This window comes from Canis aureus, chromosome 22 (assembly GCF_053574225.1).
Source record: "Canis aureus isolate CA01 chromosome 22, VMU_Caureus_v.1.0, whole genome shotgun sequence".
NCBI classification, from domain to species: domain Eukaryota; kingdom Metazoa; phylum Chordata; class Mammalia; order Carnivora; family Canidae; genus Canis; species Canis aureus.
Genome location: NC_135632.1, coordinates 2112683 through 2130814, shown reverse-complemented (window position 1 = coordinate 2130814; position 18132 = coordinate 2112683). Strand labels below are relative to the sequence as shown.

The following is an 18132-nucleotide window of genomic DNA, read 5'->3' as shown; positions in this document are numbered from 1 at the left end:
GTCCAGTCTGAGATACAATAAAGACATTTTCAGATGTTCATGTTCTCAGATTTACCTCCCATGCACAAAAAGCTCCTGGAAGATCAATTCCACCAAAAGGAGTGCACCAAGAAGGAAGAAGACTTTAGAGCCAGGATAGAAGAAAGCTGAGGATATAATTTCATATCCCTGAAATGATATGAAAAGGAAGACCCAGGGTGACAGTTGTATAGTCAATCGAGAGAATACTCAGACTGGAGCCGGGGAATAGAGAGCTCTGGAAAGGATGTTTCCTGGGAAAGAAGTGATATGGAAGAGTTTTCCGCTGTGTGTGAAGGTGTTGAGAAAGAAGAATTACACCTCTGTCAGATTTGGAAGATGTATCAGTGCTAGGCACACAGAAAACTAAGAAAAGGAGGTTTTGTTTGTTTGTTTGTTTTTAAATCCAGGGACAGCAAAAAGTTGTACAAGAAATGTGATCTTATCATAACATGTGGCTCACTAGTGAAAAATAATATAAATACTGAATTAAAAGATTGATTTAACTAAAGAGCAAGACAGGGAATGCAGTGTGTTTGTATGCGTGTATAAGAGTCTGGGTATGTGTAGGAGGGTCAGTTCTTATTAGGATTGTGATAGAGGCTGCTAGCTACCTACCCTAACATCATTCTCCCTTCTTCCTTAGTAATAGAACTATGGATACATCTGGGAGCTCATCTTTCCGGTTAAAGACTACATTTCCCAGCTTTACTTGGAGTAGTGTCTAAGTTCTGCAGGAGTAGTTAGTGATACTTCCAAGAAGTCTCCTTAAGAGAGACAGAGTGAGCTATTATTTTCTTCTCACTGCTAGTCTGGAATGGGAAAAGAGTTGCTGGGGTTTCTGCCATTATCACGGTCAATGAAAATAAAGGGTATGGAACAAAGGTGGTAGACCAGAAAGTTGGAAGGATCCTGGGGCCCTGATGAATCTATAAAGCTATTATATCAGCATTGGATTGGCTAACAGTACATTTGTTTTTATATAATATGATATACTTGTATATATTTAAGTTGTCATATTTGGGACTCAGATGCAGCAGAATCAGATATTAACTGATTTGTGATTTACTAGGTAATATCTGAACTGAAATATTAAGGAATAACGATGTAAGCCTATGATTTTGTTATATAGAAGTAAAAACTAGAGGAATCAGGAGAAAAGTTGAAAGTTGTTTTGGGCAGTGGGATTTGAGGTAAAGGCAAATGATTACTATTTTCTTTAACTCAGTAATATTTGACATTTGCAATTATATATATGTATTTAATAAAAATTAAGTTGATAAAATTGATTTATTGATGTTTAGTTGCATTTTAATTAATAATTCAAGTGGCAATACTTCATTATAAAAATTTGAACAGTACAGAAGATGCAGAGTAAAAGTTACGTCTCTCTACAGTGTTCTTTGCCTTTCCTCTGCCCATCACTTCCACTCTCCTTCTCAGGGATAATAGTGTTTGATATGTGCCTCTCCATGCTTTTTCTGTATATTCACTTACCATATATAAAGATACATAATTTCTTAATATTTACGTTTATTAAAAGTATATTTAAATTTTAATAAAGTTTCCTGGAAGGAATATTTAAACTTGTAATGGATGTTGTTTGTTTATATTTTTAGGATTCAAGATGTAAACATGCAGTTAAAAAGTCAACAAAATGAATTTCAGAGGGTCCAGAAAGAACTGAGTCATTTGCGATATGAATTAAAAATTAAGCAGAGACAATCACAAGTATTCAGGTAAGATTATCTTTAAAGAATTGAAAATTGTAAAGATTTAAAAAATACATTTAAGAGTAACTTTATAAACATTCAAACATATTTTAGTAATATAGTTTCTATATTCAGTGTGATGCAGAAAAGGGAAACAACTTCACTTTTTTAAAAAAATCATTATCTCAACCAAATGGTTTTAGCAATAGTATTTAAATCAGGCAAACACCTTGCTTTTATTTGCAGTACATTTAGAATGAAAGCATAGTAACCAATTCATTTTTCCCTTGACCAGTATTTCTTGGTGAATTTGATTCCCTGCCTGGTAGTCCAGTGATACAAAAGTAATAGAATAGGGTAGCTTTCTTTTAAAGATTTATTTATTTATTTGAAAGAGAGAGAGAGAGAGAGAGAGAGAGCGCATGCCTGAGTGGGGAAGGGACAGAAGAAGAGAATCTTCAAGCAGACTCCTGGCTGAGTGTGGAGCTGACATGAACCTTGTTTTCCCAACCCATGAAGTCATGACCTGAGCCGAAACCAAGAGTTGGACACTTGAATGAATGAACCACCCAGGTGCTCCTGGAATAGGTTAACTTTCCAAATGATAGTAATGGACCTACTAAATTTAGAAATCTCCAACATAAATAAGGTTAATTCTGCTTTTATATAATCTTTGGAGGGTTTATAATACTTAAAGGTAAAACCCAATGTTCTAAAGAAACTAGGAAATTCATTTTCTTTTATAAAATTGAAATGGAATATATTGAGGATGTCAGAAACAATGATTCTTTTCAAAATTGAGTAATGTAGCTCTTAGAAAAGGAAAATAAGTTAAATGAACCTTACAAATAGACACAGTTTCTGGGTGACTTAATATGTTGAATGAATTTTTTGAATGTTAGATTTCTTTCTTTCTTTCTTTCTTTCTTTCTTTCTTTCTTTCTTTCTTTCTTTCTTTCTTTCAATTTAGCTGTCAGAAATATTGTTTTGTTAAAAATACTACTTGGGATAAGGATTTTTTAGTATACTATCTGGTGATCATCTCCTGGCCAAGTACCTTTCATAAATGCTTTGTACATAACTGATGCTCAATAAATAATTTTTGGATAAAAGAGTCTACTCATAGATGATCATTTTTGTCATCAGAAATCTCTGCCCTGTCCTAGAAATCTGGTATTGAACTAGTGAAAGGGAAAATTGCACCTCTTATTTTATTTATTTTATATATTTTTAATTTTTAAAAATTAAAAATATTTTTATTAATGTTTTTGAGTAGAGACACACAATGTTACATTAGTTTCAGGTGTATGGCAGACTGTTTGACAAGTTTATATCATGCTGTGCTCACCACGAGTGTAGCTCCCAGCTGTCACCATACAACACTATTACAGTATCATTAACTATACTCCTTATGCAGCGCCTTCTCTTCTCATGACTTAGTCATCGCATAACTGAAAGCCTATGTCCCCACTTCCCTTCACCCATTTTATCTGTCCTTCATCCCCCTCCCCTCTGGCAATCATCAGGGTGTTCTTTGTATTTCTTTTTTTTTTTTTTTTTAAGATTGTATTTATTTATTCATGAGAGACACAGAGAGAGAGGCAGAGACACAGGCAGAGGGAGAAGCAGGCTCCACGCTGGGAGCCCGATGGGGGACTCGATCCCAGGTCTCCAGGATCAGGCCCTGGGCTGAAGGCGGTGCTAAACCGCTGAGCCACCTGGGCTGCCTCGTGTTCTTTGTATTTCTAAGTCAGATTCTACTTTTTGTTTATTTATTCATCTGGGTTTTTTTTCCACATGCAAGTGAAATCATATGGTATTTGTCTTTCTTAGTCTGATGTATTTCACTTAGCATAATGCCCTCTAGGACCATCCATGTCGTTGCAAATGACATGATCTCATCCTTAGCTTCCATATCTTGGCTATTGTAAATAATGCTGCAGTAAACATAGGGATGCATGTATCTTTTGAATTGGTGTTCTTTTTCTTTAGGTAAATACCCAATCGTGGAATTATTGGATCATATGGTATTTCTATTTTAATTTTTTGAGGAACCTCCATAATGTTTTCCACAGTGGCTGCACCAATTTGTATTCCAGGCAACAGTGCATGAGAGCTTCTTTTTTCTCTATATCCTTGCCAACACTTGTTTTTTCCTACCTTTTTGATATTAGTCATTCTAACAGGTTTAGGGTCCTATCTCATTGTAGTTTTCATTTGCGTTTACCTGATAATTAGTGATGCTGAGCATCTTTTTGTGTTTCTTGGCCATCTCTGTGTCTTCTCTGTCTATTCAAGTCCCTTTGCCCATTTTTAATGAGATTGTGTGTGTATGTGTGTATGTATGTTGGGTTATATAAGTCCTTTATGATGTTGGATGTTAACCCCTTATTGGATATATCATTTGCAAGTATCTTCTCTCATTCAGTAGGTTCTTTTTGTTTTGTTTTGTATTGCTTTAAAGATTTTATTTATTCATGAGAGACAGTGAGGCAGAGACAGGCAGGGGGAGAAGCAGGCTCCTCACCGGGAGCCCAATGCGGGACTCCATCCCAGAACTCTGGATTCATGCCCTGAGCCAAGGACAGATGCTCAACCACTGAGCCACCCAGGCATCCCTTTATTTTTGTTTTATTGATGGTTCCCTTCACTGTGCAGAGCTTTTTATTTTGATGTAGTCCCAATAGTTTATTTTTGCTTTTGTTTCCCTTGCCTAGGAGACCTGTCTAGAAAAATGTTGCTATGGCTGATGTCAGAGAAATTACTGCCTGTGCTCTCTTCTAGGATTTTTATGGCTTCAGGTCTCATTTTTAGGTCTTTAATCCATTTTGAGTTTATTTTTGTGTGTGGTATTAAAAAGTGTTCCAGTTTCATTCTTCTACATGTAACTGTCCAGTTTTTTCCTCTTCTGTTTATTGAAGAGCTATCTCTCTCCTCCCACCCTGTTGCATATTCTTGCCTTCTTTGTCATGGGTTAATTGACCAAATAATTGTGGGTTTACTTCTGTGCTTTCTGTTCTGTTGCAGTTATCTATGTATCTGTTTTTGTACCAGTACTATACTATTTTGATTACTATAGCTTTGTAGTATATCTTGAAATCTGGATTTATGATACCTCCAGCTTTTTTTTTTCCTTAATATTGATTTGGCTATTTGAGACTTTTTGATGGCTCAATGCAAATTACACATTTCTCACTTTAAATGGAAAGCTGGAAGTGGTTAAGCTTAGTGAGGAAGGCATGTCAAAAACCAAGATAGGCGTAAGTATCCAAATAATGAAAAGAGCCCAAATATCCATCAAATGATGAATAGGTAAACAAGATGTGGTGTGCATATATATATACACATAAGAGTGTATACACGAGTGAACACACACACACACACACACACACACGTATACACAATAGAATATTACTCAGCCATGAAAAAGAATGAAATCTTGCCATTTGTAATGACATGGTGGAAACTAGAGTGTATTATGCTAAGTGAAATAAGTCAGTCACAGAAAGACAACTACTGTATGACTTCACTCACATGTGGAATTAAGAAACAAAAGAGATGAACATAGGGAAAAGAAAAAAGAGAAAGGGAAGCAAATCATAAGAGATTTTTAACTATAGAGAATGAACTGAAGGTTGACAGAGGCAGGTGGGTGGGGGATGGGCTAAATGGGTGATGATTATTAAGGAGGGCACTAATTATGATGCACAGTGGGTATTATATGTAAGTGATGAATCATCTAAAACCAATTTTACCGCATGTATTAACTAACTAGAACTTAATTAAAAACTTGAAGTCAGGAAACAAAAAAAAGCCAAGATATGCCAAAAGCTAGACCTCTTGTGCCAAACAGTTAGTGTAGTTGTGGATGCAAAAAAAAAGAGTTCTTGAAGGATATTAAATGGACACATGAGTTTTCATATCCAATGAATACATGAGTGATAGGAAAGCAAAACAGCCTTATTGCTGATATGGAGATGGTTTTAGTGGTTTGGGAAGAATATCAAACCAGCCACAATAGTCCCTTAACCCAAAGCCTAATCTGGAATAAGGCCCCTACTCTTCACTTCTATCTATGAAGGCTGAGAAAGGGAAGATGTGGAAGAAAAGTTTGAAGCTAGCAGAGTTTCGTTCATGAGGCTTAAGGAAAGAAGCCGTCTCCATAGCAAAGGTGCAAGATGAAGTAGCAGGTGCTGATGTCGAAGCTACACAGCAAGTTTGCAGAAGATGTAGTTAAGCAAAGTAATGAAGGTGGCTACACTAAACAGCAGATTTTCAGTGTAGACAAAACAGCCTTCTATTGGGAAAAGATGCCACCTAGGACTTTCTTAGCTAGACAGGAGAAGTCAATGCCTGTTTTTAAAGCTTCAAAGGACAGGCTGGCTCCCTTGTGAGGGGCTAATGCAGCTGGCGACTTTAAGTTGAAGCCAATGTTCATTTATGATTTTTGAAAATTCGAGAACCCTTAAGAATTATGCTGTTTTATGTGCTTCCTGTGCTCTAGGAACAGAACAACAAAGCCTGGATGATAGCAAATCTGCTTACAATATGATTTACTAAATATTTTATGCCTATTGTTGATGCTTACTGCTCAGAAAAAAATTTTCCTTTCAAAACATGACTGTTCATTCACAGTGCACCTGGTCATCCAAGAGGTGTAGTGGAGATGTACAATTAGATTAATGTTTTCATGCCATCCATTCTGCAGCCCCTGGGTCAAGGAGTGACTTTGACTTTCAAGCCTTATTATTTAAGGAATACATTTTGTAAGGTTATAGCTACCATTGATAATGATTACTCTGATGGACTTGGGCAATGTAAGCTGAAAACTTTCTGCGAAAGATTTACCATTCTAGATCCTGTTAAGAACATTTGTGAATCAAAAAAAAAAAAAAAAAGAACCTTTGTGAATCATGGGAAGAGGTCAGAATATCGACATGAACAGAAGTTTGCACGAAGGTGATTCCAAGCTTCATGGATGATTTTGCGGAGTCCTGGACTTCAGTGGAGGAAGTAACTAGTGTAGTGAGAATAACGAGAGAACTGGAATTAGGATGTACAATGGAATATCACTCAGCCATTAGAAATGACAAATACCCACCATTTGCTTCAACGTGGATGGAACTGGAGGGTATTCTGCTGAGTGAAGTAACTCAATCAGAGAAAGACAAACATTATATGTTCTCATTCATTTGGGGACTATAAATAATAGTGAAAGGGAATATAAGGGAAGGGAGAAGAAATGTGTGGGAAATATCAGAAACGGAGACAGAACATAAAGATTCTTAACTCTGGGAAACGAACTAGGGGTGGTGGAAGGGGAGGAGGGTGGGGGGTGGGGGTGAATGGGTGACGGGCACTGAGGGGGCACTTGACGGGATGAGCACTGGGTGTTATTCTGTATGTTGGCAAATTGAACACCAATAAAAATAAACTTATTATTAAAAAAAGGAATAGAATCTAAAGATATAGCGAGAGAACTGGAATTAGAAATAGAACCTAAAGATATGACTGAATTGCTGCAATTTCATGATAAAACTTTAACGGATGAGGAGTTGCTTCATATGGATGAGCAAAGAAACTGGTTTCCTGGAATGGAATCTACTCCTGGTGAAGATGCTAAGAAGATTGTTGTAATGACATAAAAGATTTAGAAAATTACATAAACTTAGTTGATAAAGTGGTGGGCAGGGTTTGAGAGGATTGACTCAAATTTTGAAAGAAATTCTGTGGGTAAAATGCTATCAAACAGCATTGCATGCTACAGAGGAGTCATTTGTGAAAAAGCAAGTCAATTGGCATGGCAAACTTCATTGCAGTCTTATATTTTAAGTCCTCTTTAGCATGTTAAAGTCCTTTTGGAAACCTCCCTTTTTCCTTACCTCCCCTAGTTCCCAAGTATATACTCAGCCACTCCTCACAATCCCATTGCAGCAGCTCTTTAGGCCTTCAGATCCTGTGTCTGTGCTTTAATAAAAATCACTTTTTTTGCACCAAAAAAAAAAAAAAAGGATTGCCAAATCATCCCAACCTTTAGCAACCATCATCCTGATCAGTCAGCAGCCATCAACGTAAAGGCAACACTCTCCACCAGCAAAAAGGTTGTGACTCATTGGAAATGCATATGATAGCAGTTCTTAGCAATAAAGTATTTTTAATTAATATATATACATTTTTAAGACCTGATACTTTTGCACATTTAATAGACTACAATATAGTATAAACATAACTTCTATAGATATAGTGAGAAACCAAACAAGTTTGACTCATTTCATTGTGAAATTTACTTTATTGTGGTGGTCTGGAACCAAACCTGCAATGTCTCCAAGTTATGCCTGTACAAGTCTCACACTCCTTTTGTAAATTCTTTTCTTTCTTTTTTTTTCCATTTGTTTTTATTGGAGTTTGATTTGCCAACGTACAGTATCACACCCAGTGCTCATCCCATCATGTGCCCCCCTCTGTGCCCATCACCCAGTCACCCCAACCCGTGCCCACCTCCCCTTCCGCAACCCTTTGTTCGTTTCCCAGAGTTAGGAGTCTCTGATGGTTTGTCTCCCTCTCTAATTTTTCCCACTCAGTTTCCCTCCTTTCCCTTAAAGTCCCTTTTAATATTTCTTATATTCCCCGTATGAATGAAACCATATGTTTGTCCTTCTCCAATTGACTTACTTCACACAGCATAATCCCCTCCAGGTTCATCCACGTTGAAACAAATGGCCAGTATTCGTCTCTTCTAATGGCTGAGTAATATTCCATTGTATATAGAGATCACATCTTCTTTATCCATTCATCTTTTGAAGGACATCGTGGCTCCTTCCACAGTTTAGCTATTGTGGACACTGCTGCTGTGAACATTGGGGTGCAGGTGTCTTGGTCTTTCACTGCATTTGTATCTTTGGGGTAAATATGTAAATTATTTCTAAATATTTTATTCTTTTTAATGTTATTATGAGTAGGGTTATTTTAACATTATTTTTGCAATTGGTTATTGTTGGTATACAGACATAAAGCTGATTTTTGCATGTAGATCATGTATCCAGTGGCCTGTGAACTTGTTGAACCTGTTTGTTCTAGTATTTGAGGGTGTGTGTGTGTGTGTGTGTGTGGATTCTTTAGAATTTTCTACGTGGAGGATGTTTCTTCCTAGAGGAGTTTACCAATATTCCAACTCCTTTTACCGCTACTCATTTAGTTGTAATTACCCTTACAACTGTCAGTCTTCATACTAACAGATTGTTAAATACCAGGGCTTCAGTTTCCCCAATACTATTCTAAGTCCTCACTATTCTGCTTGGACTACTCATCTCTCAGCAGCTATGTGTCTTCCTTCATATTTTGCCAAAAAAAAAAAAACAATTAACATTATAAACACAGACATCATTTAGTGTGAATGGAATGACACGTAAATTTCAGACCTCTTCACTCAGGAGCCCCTTCCAAGGTTCTCAGAGGGCCTCTCGCAAAAGTAAGACGGCTTAAAGGTAATTGGTTAAAATTCTTTCTTTTTCCACTCTGATTTTTCTCTTTCTCAAACTTCTGATGTTGATACGCACTTGGAGTCGTCACAAGCATTTGGGGAATCTGAAAAAGGGAAATTGAGTTGGGAAGACAGTATTAAACCTGCCATTTGGAAACATTTTAGAATGCTTCAATAATATAAGCTAGACATCACATACTAAAAATTTTGATGTGTATGAATTTTTTTAAATTAATGGAATAAAAACAAGAAAGATGAATTTAAGCATAGAAATTATTCTGGCAAAAAAAAATTGTAACTTTTGGGACGCCTGAGTGGCTCAGCGGTTAAGTGTCTGCCTTCCGGCTCAGGGCGTGATCCTGGAGTCCTGGGATTGGGTCCAACATTGGGCTCCCTGCATGGAGTCTGCTTCTCCCTCTGCCTGTGTCTCTGCCTCTCTCTCTCTCTGTCTCTCATGAATAAATAAATAAAATCTTTAAAAAATGTAACTTTTTTGCAGATTATATTACAGGTGAATTCATTAAAAGAAAGATACATTTTCAACAAAAACTCTTGGATTGGGGCACCTAGGTAGCTCAGTGGTTGAGCATCTGCCTTTGGCTTGGGTCATGATCCTGGAGTTTTGGGATCGAGTCCTGCATCAGGCTCCCTGCATGGAGCCTGCTTCTCCCTCTGCTTGTATCTCTGTCTCTCTCTCTGGGTCTCTCATGAATAAATAAATAAAATTTTTAAAACAAAACAAAACAAAAATCTCTTGGATTATTTCATAATCCATTCAATGAAGTGGAGTCAGTTATTCAAATACATTGAAGAAAGATTTAAGTGTCTTGCCAATTTACAAAAGATTTAAGTGTCTTGCCAATTTCACTGACTACAACATAAAAATCATACGACTTCAAGGACATCTAAGATAAATTGGCTTATGAGTTTCATCATTTCAAAGACAATTTAAGCCTAGTCATTTTCTAAAAACACTTGAAATGCTCCTAATCCTATAATCATATAAAAAATTGATAAGCTTTTTTCCAAATTACATGGTATATAATATTTACACAGTATTATCAATAATAAGCCATAAACCTGAAAGAATCTTTTGAAACTACCAGTAATAAAAAAAACTAATGGCCATGCTAGATGAAAAGTTATATAATTTTTATATTCTCTCCCCATAAAGTATTATATAAAAATGGTTCTCATATGAACAAGTGGTTATAGAACATGTAGACAAGAATTGCAAGTGGATGCACCTGAGCGGCTCAAGTTGGTTAAGCCTCTGACTCTTGGTTTCGGCTTATTATTTTCCTGTATTTTGTGATATTGGTGGAATTCATCAACTTAATTTTTATTTATAATGATTTTTCTCATCCTCTATATAATTGCACTTTTAAACTTAATTTTTAAATATATTTTTTTAGAGCAAGAAAGAGTTGGGGTGCAGAGGGAGAGAGAGAGAATCTTAAACAGGCTCCACACCTAGCATGAGGCTGGACGTGGAGCTCAATCTCACAATCCTGAGACCATGACCTGATCTGAGATCAAGAGTTGGATGCTTAACCAACTGAGCTACTCAGCCACCTCATACAGACATCATTTTTGTATTCTTTTTTTCTAGAAAGCACTCCTCCCACTCACCACTAATCATATAAGATTTAGGCCCCACAAAACATGAATCTGCTCCTAGCCAATAAGCTTGAACTTTCTGTGTTCTGCCCTTCTCCTACAGAAGCCCCTGAATCTGCATCCAGTCTTTTTTTCTGTTAAATATCCTTCTAAGCCTGGGCTCCCATGTATATGGCTTACTCTCAGCAGCTTCCTTAAACCAAACCATTAGCCCCTTGACCTTGACTTAGTTCTTAGCTCTTGTCTCCCTGTCTTACCAGTTTCTGGCTCCACATTCAGACTCCCCATTCTTACTTTTGTCCCCCTTGACTAAGTGATCTATTTGGACTCCTTCTCTTCCTTTTTGAAATTAGCGTCTCTTAGCTCCCAGCTCTGCATGCTGATTGAGGCCTCTCCTGTGGCTTCTGGTCACTCAGGTGGACTTTAGTTGACATATAAAATGATATCACCCTTCTTTCTGACAAAGGCTAATCTTTTAGCCTCTGCCTTACATCTGTCCTTTCTAGGACTTTACACAAGAAATTGACTGCACCTCTTGTCTGGGTTTTTAGCCTCTAATTGTACTTGTGGCTATGTGCATGCTCAGGTGTCTCTTACCTCAACAAACCATTCTACTCTGCATTTTTCTCTTTCTCTTCTTGCCATTTAAGTCAAGGTTCGTGATTGCTGGTATCACCTGTTTTGTCACTTCTGCTTTATAGCTCTCTGTCCTTTCCTACCTAATGCTTCTCTCTGAGATCACCAGAGGCCTCCTTAATATCAGGTACGGTGGACTCTGTTCAGCCTTTATCTGAAGGCTTAAACACTGACCACTACTTTTTTGCTTAAATTCTCTGATTTCCTGGATTTCTGATATTACTTTTTTTTTTTCTCTTTTACTCCCTAGTCTTTTTTGAGGGATTCTTTTCTGTTTTAGTCCCATAAATGTTAGTGTTATCCAGTGTTTTTGTCCTCAGCACTATTCACTTCTTCATTCATCCAACTGGGTGATCTATTATTTTTACTCATTCCTTTGTCAGTATTTGTTGAGCATATACATGTGGTAGGTACTGTGCTAGGTGCTTGGGAAACTGTGATGAATAAGACAGATATAGTCTCTGCATCATAAATCTTGTCTATTCGAGAAGATAAATATTAAATAATTATACTTCCATGGCTTTAGTCATCATTTTTTTTGCTAATAACTCCTAGATCTATGCCTGAATCTTTTTTGATTATTAGGTAAATTATAGCCAGAACATCTGAAGTGATAAAAATCACTGAGATTGAAAAAAAATATGTGATTACTTTGAATTGTGACATTTCATGAAGCAAAAGCACTGGATCAATCATTTTAAAAGATATTATTACCGCAGCTTTTACATAGCCTGGAGAATCTTGGTATGTAGCAAGAATACTGTCTAAGAATCTGAGATTCTCATTTTGGCTCTGATTTTCACTTTGACCTAATTTTCTTTACTAAGTATTTACTGTTGAATGAATTTAAAAGATTAATAGAATTAATGTGTATGAAAAAGTTAGCTGTCTTTATTTATAGCTAAAATAATAACACAATAGAAATAAGCTGGAGTGACCATATACCTCAGTTTTCCTGGGATATCCTCAGTTTATATCTGTCATCTCAGCAAAATAAAATAGCACCTTTATTTTACTCCTTTTACTTTCAAAATTGTCTCCATTTAGACAATAAATTATATGGTCATTCTCAAAATGTTTTTTCAAAGAAAACCATTTTCTTGATGAAATATTTGTGATTATGCTTCCTTTTTAAAAAATTCTTAATTTTTTTAAAACTATTTTACAGTCAAAAATTGGTGGAGTACAAATATTTCTGGAATAAGACTCTTTCACTACTTACTTTTACTAAAAGGGAGCTAACCAGTATTAAAAATGAAGTATGTGATAATTTTCAAAATTGGACTTCACTGAAAGGAGAAGTTTTTCTACAAATTAAATCCATAAGTGAAACAGCCTTGACAGGTTTGTTATGTATATTTACAATGTAATCATCTTCTTTTCTTTTTTTGGGTGTATGGTGCATCATATGTAATGAAATAATTCTTCATTTTATGTGATGGGACTTGTGATCAACTTTTAAATTTGTTATTCGTTGGTAAACTAGCAGGCTGTTATGGCCTCTCTGAACACTGGAATTCAATAATTATAGGCTGACCTAAGATAAACCATGATACATCTATCTGGAGCTGTGACCAGAAGTCTGTTTATTACTGTTCAATGTGCCAATTTGTACTTTAAATTTTTTCTTCTGTTCATGACTTTGTATTTCATGTTGGATCAGTCTTTCCTCGGGTAACTGATAAATTCTGGACAAAATCACTACTTAAAAACACTGCACAGTGACCAAAACTTAATCGTTAATATAACAGAAGAAATGACAAATATTGAGAGAAGGCATATTACTGAGTGAAAGAAGCCAATCTGAAAAAGCCACATACTATAAGATTCCAACTAAATGACATTCTGAAAAAAAGGCAAAACTATGGATATAGTAACGAAATCTGTTTTTGCCAAGGTGGAAGGGAAATATGAATAGGTTGAGTTGAAGGATTTTTAGAGCAATGAAAATACTTCATATGATACTACAATAGTGGGTACATGTCATTTTACATTTGTCAAAACCCACAGAATGTAAAACCCAAGAGTGAATTCTAATAAAAACTAAGAATTTGGGATAATTATGATGTGTGAGTATAGGTTCGTTGATTATAAGAAATGTCCCACTCTGGTGCAGGGTGTTGATGATGGGAGAGGCTGTGCATGTATGGAGAGAGGTTATGTGGAAATTCTCAGTACTTTCTGCATAATTTTTCTATGAAACTGATATATTTTGTAAAAGAAAATAATGGAACTGGGTAAATTCTCTGGGGTTTTATTTTTTATTTTTGTTTGTTTGTTTAAGGCTGTTAGATTGAGGGCAGGGTACAGTGTGTTCCATACAGGGAAGCTAAGACTCTGATAGAAATCTATAGTGTTTTTGGCTTAAAGACTGGAGGACACAGATTAAGGCATCCTCTGAGAGAGAATATCCCAGAAAAGAGATGATCAGAGAGAGCGCTCAGATTTTTGCATATAAACTCTTTCCAAATCTTTGGCCTATTCTTGAAATACATGTGCACAGGGAAAATTTTAAACAACGCATCAAAAGCCAAAATAATTGATATTTTAGCTGCTGCTTACCCAAGGGAAGACGTATTTTACAGTTTGGGTTCAGCCAGGTTAACTGCTTATTAAAATAAAACCATGCCAAAATCACTAACCTTTAGACAAGCATAAGAGATTTCAGGGTCTCCATAACATAACATCCTCAATGTTCAGGATACAACCCCAAATTTCTTGGTCTGGAAAGAAACAGGAAAACATGGCCTATACTGAGTTGATCCAGATGATATAAATGACTAACCAGGATTTCAAATTAGCTGTTAACTATGTTCAGTGACATAAAGGAAAGTAAGCTAGTAATGAATGAAAAGATAGAATACTTTAGCAAAAAACTATTAAAAATTGGATATTCAAAATGGAAAAGTACAATACCTGAAATAAGAATTTACTGGATAGACCTATATAGCATATTGTGATTATAGAAAAAAAAATCAGTGAATTTAAGATAGATCAATAGAAAAGATTCATTTTAAAGAGGAGAGATAAACTTTGAAAAAAAAATGAACAGAACCCCAGAGCCCTTAGGATGGATTAAAATGTACCATAAGTGATAAATATGAGTAAGTATGAAAGACTATTTCTTTGAATTAAAAAAATTGTATATTCTTAAAGTAGGAATTATTATTATACGTAGGGTTTATAAAGTATGTTAACCTATGACAACTAGAACATAAAGATGGAGAGAAGTGGTAAATAAATCCAAATAGTTGCACTTTTTATATTTTATGTGATTTAATATGATAAATATTATATGTAGACTAAAAGATATATAATTCATAAAGCAGTCACTACAAAATAAATACAAAAAGATAAAACTAAAAAGCTAATAAACACTAACTCTTTTAAAGGTATCCAAACAGTGGAAAATTAATGTTACCTGTCTCTAAGATTTATTATGTATTATGGCATATGGATCATCATAGATTAGTGGAACAAAATAGCCTGGTAAATGATCCTATTTGTATGACTATTTCACTTTTGACAAATGTGTCAAAAACAATCCAATGTGAGAAAGTCTTTCAGCAAATTGTGATAGAACAACTGAATAAGCATATGGCAAAATATACCTTGACTGCTACATGAAATTAATTCAAGATAAATCATAGAATTAGAGATAAAAGCTAAAACTATCAAAGAAGAAATAGAGCAAATATCTTCATAAATTGGTAGTAAATGAAGGTTTCTTAGATAGGACATAAAAGTAAGAAAAAGACTAAAACTTGGTATGTTAGACTTTATCAAAATTAAAAACTTCTGTTCATCAAGACATGCCATTAAGAAAATGAATAGGTAAGCCACAGACAGAAAAAATATTTTAGAAAAACGTGTCAAAGAACTGCTGTCCAGGTTACATGAAGAATACCAACAAGTCAGTAACAAAATGACAAAAAACCTAATCAAAAATGGCCAAAAGATTTGAATGGACACTTTACAAGGAAACATACAAATGACCAATAACGACATGAAAAAGTGCTCAACATTATTGGTCAAAAGGGAAATGCAAATGTCAATAGTACATACTCACCAGATTGGTTAAAATGAAAAAGCTTGAGAATAGCAAATGTTGGTGAGAAAGGAAAGCAAATGGAACTCTTATACAAATTGGTGAAAGTATAAAATGCTATAGCCACTTTGAAAAAAGATCTGACAGGTTTTGTTATAAAACTAAATATATACCTAACCAATGACCCTTGAAATTCTTCCCTTAGATATTTATGCCCTCCACAAGTAAAAACATATGTCCACACATTTATCCTAAAGTGTTCTTGTGGCAGGCTTGTAGCCTTAAATAAAATTAATAAAAAAATAAAATAAATAAAATTAATGTTCTTATAGTTTAAATGTATTTATTAATATATAAATAATATATTAAATATATATGTACATATAAAATACAGACCCACATAAATATGTTGAACTGATTTTTGACAAGGGTAAGCAAGCAGTTCAGTGGAGGAAGGATAGCCTAGCCTTTTTTAACTGACTGAAAGTAATATCGGAGACAATTGAGTAATTGGAGTAATTACTAGAGTAATTGGTTATCTATAGGCCAAAAAAAAAAAAAAAAGCATGATGTACAATAGGAAACCTTAATAGTTAGAACCTCAATAAAATTAAGAACTTTTGCACTAAGACCTGGTAAAAGGATGAAAAGGCAAGTTACAGATTAGGAGAAAACACTTGTGGACCACACAAAGGACTTTTATCTAGAATACATGAAAAACTCTCAAAACTCTACATTTTAAAGAAACAGTGTAATTAGGAAATGGACAAAATATATCAGCAAAAATTTCACCAAAGAGGATATGCAGATGGCAAAAAGCGTGTGAAAAATTGTTCAACATCATTAGTCAATTAGGGAAATGCAAATTATAACCATAATGAAATGAAATCACATCTATTAGAAATGTCTAAAACTGTAGAGATTTCCTGAGAACATAATGACCTAAAATAATTTTAAGTCCATGTGGCTAACAGGACTAAGAACAACAGAATGATCTTATCGAGATAAAGAAATATGTAAGAGTAATACTAATAATTGTACTTAAATTAGTTAACATTGTATGGTAGTTCTTCTGAAAGCGAAAAACCTGTATTAGCTATAAACTTTGACAGTATTACAAACATTTTAAATGACAAATACTTTTAAAAAAACTCTCAGCTTTTATTTATGATCTACATGGATGTATCTTTATGGTATGATTTGATTCTGCATGGCATAGTTCTTCAATTGAAAAGTTGATATAAAAAAACATGAAACATTTTTATAAGAAGTGAAATAACCTCCTAATTCATATTCCTAATTCCTTTATCCTAACATAATTATTTTCATTTTCTCATTTTATCTCCTATTCCAACACATGCTCATCTATTTTTTGCATATTTATAATCACAATGTAAATGCTAATAAGTATTCTAAACTGTAGTGTTATTGGCTGAATTTTATCACTCCCCTAAATTCATACATTGAAGTCCTAATCCCTCAGGACTACAAATACAGTTACATTTGGAATTAGAGTCCTTAAAGAAATAAAGTGGATGGGCTCTAATCTAATGTGATTGATGTTCCTTATAAAAAAGAGGAAATTTGGAAACAGATACATACAGAGGGAAGAGTCTTGAAGACACAGCCAAGTGTCTCCAAGCCAAGTAGAAAGGCCTGGAACAGATCCATCCTTCCTGGCCCTCAGAAGAAACTTACCCAATTGATAGCTTGATCTCAGACTTTTTAGCTTCCAGAACTATGAAAAAAAAATCAATTTCTGTTGCTTCAGCCACTCATACAGCAGCCCTAACAAACTAATAAATATAGTGAACCCCATACACATTGCACAACATTATTTGAGATACTTTAAAAGATTTGCACATTAAAATTTAGGCTTAAAATCAAAGTCCAAAAAAGAAACAATATTCCTAGAAAAGGCATTGCTTAATATTTTACTGACAAAATATGTTGATTATTGAATAGCAGATATGAGTGAAATATTTCCTACCCCTCTAAGGAGTGGATTTCTCTTTGTGTAATCAATATATTTTAGTTCAAATTTTCTTAGATTAGGTTTTCTTAAACCAGAGCACAGGATTTTATTTTTCCAGAAATTTCAGGAAAAAAATATTTTTAGGGTAGAATCACCACACTAAAGGTAGACTATTTTAAGTAGAATCAATTTGCTTCCATTATCAAAGTAACTATTGATTGAATAGCTCTTGAACTTTTAAAATTCAAGTTCTGAATTGGGCATAGAGATGTAGCCCACATTTTTCATAAAATTGAAGAGATTAGGGATAGGATAGGCCTATTTGTTTATCTTATTAAGAATGTTTGCTCCTTAAAAAAAAAATGTTTGCTCCTTTTGCTTATGTGTTTTACTACCTTATCTAGTCTGACATTAAATAATCTGGGGCTCAAAATGCTTGCCTATGAAGTGAAGGGTAAGGTAAGAAAAAAAAATATTCAGAAACCGGTATATCAGAAACTAGGGGTTTTGCTCAACAATGACTTTACTCATTTAGTAGATATGTATTGAGCTCCTGTCATTTCTAGGACATCATGGTAGAAATTGTGGGTGGCATAAAAAATGAGTAAGATATTATCTTGACCTAAAATAACTTACAGTCTAA

General features: G+C 34.7%; 1 protein-coding gene across 10 annotated transcripts in view; it reads left to right on the top strand.

The window, feature by feature from the left end:
- Positions 1–18132, top strand: part of LEKR1 (leucine, glutamate and lysine rich 1) — a 170882-nt gene that overhangs the window by 65833 nt on the left and 86917 nt on the right. For all 10 annotated transcript variants that reach the window (XM_077864595.1, XM_077864599.1, XM_077864598.1 and 7 more), the window contains 2 exons: positions 1638–1757; positions 12635–12810. In XM_077864595.1, coding sequence (XP_077720721.1) covers positions 1638–1757; positions 12635–12810 — 296 coding nt within the window. The remainder of the gene's footprint in view (positions 1–1637; positions 1758–12634; positions 12811–18132) is intronic.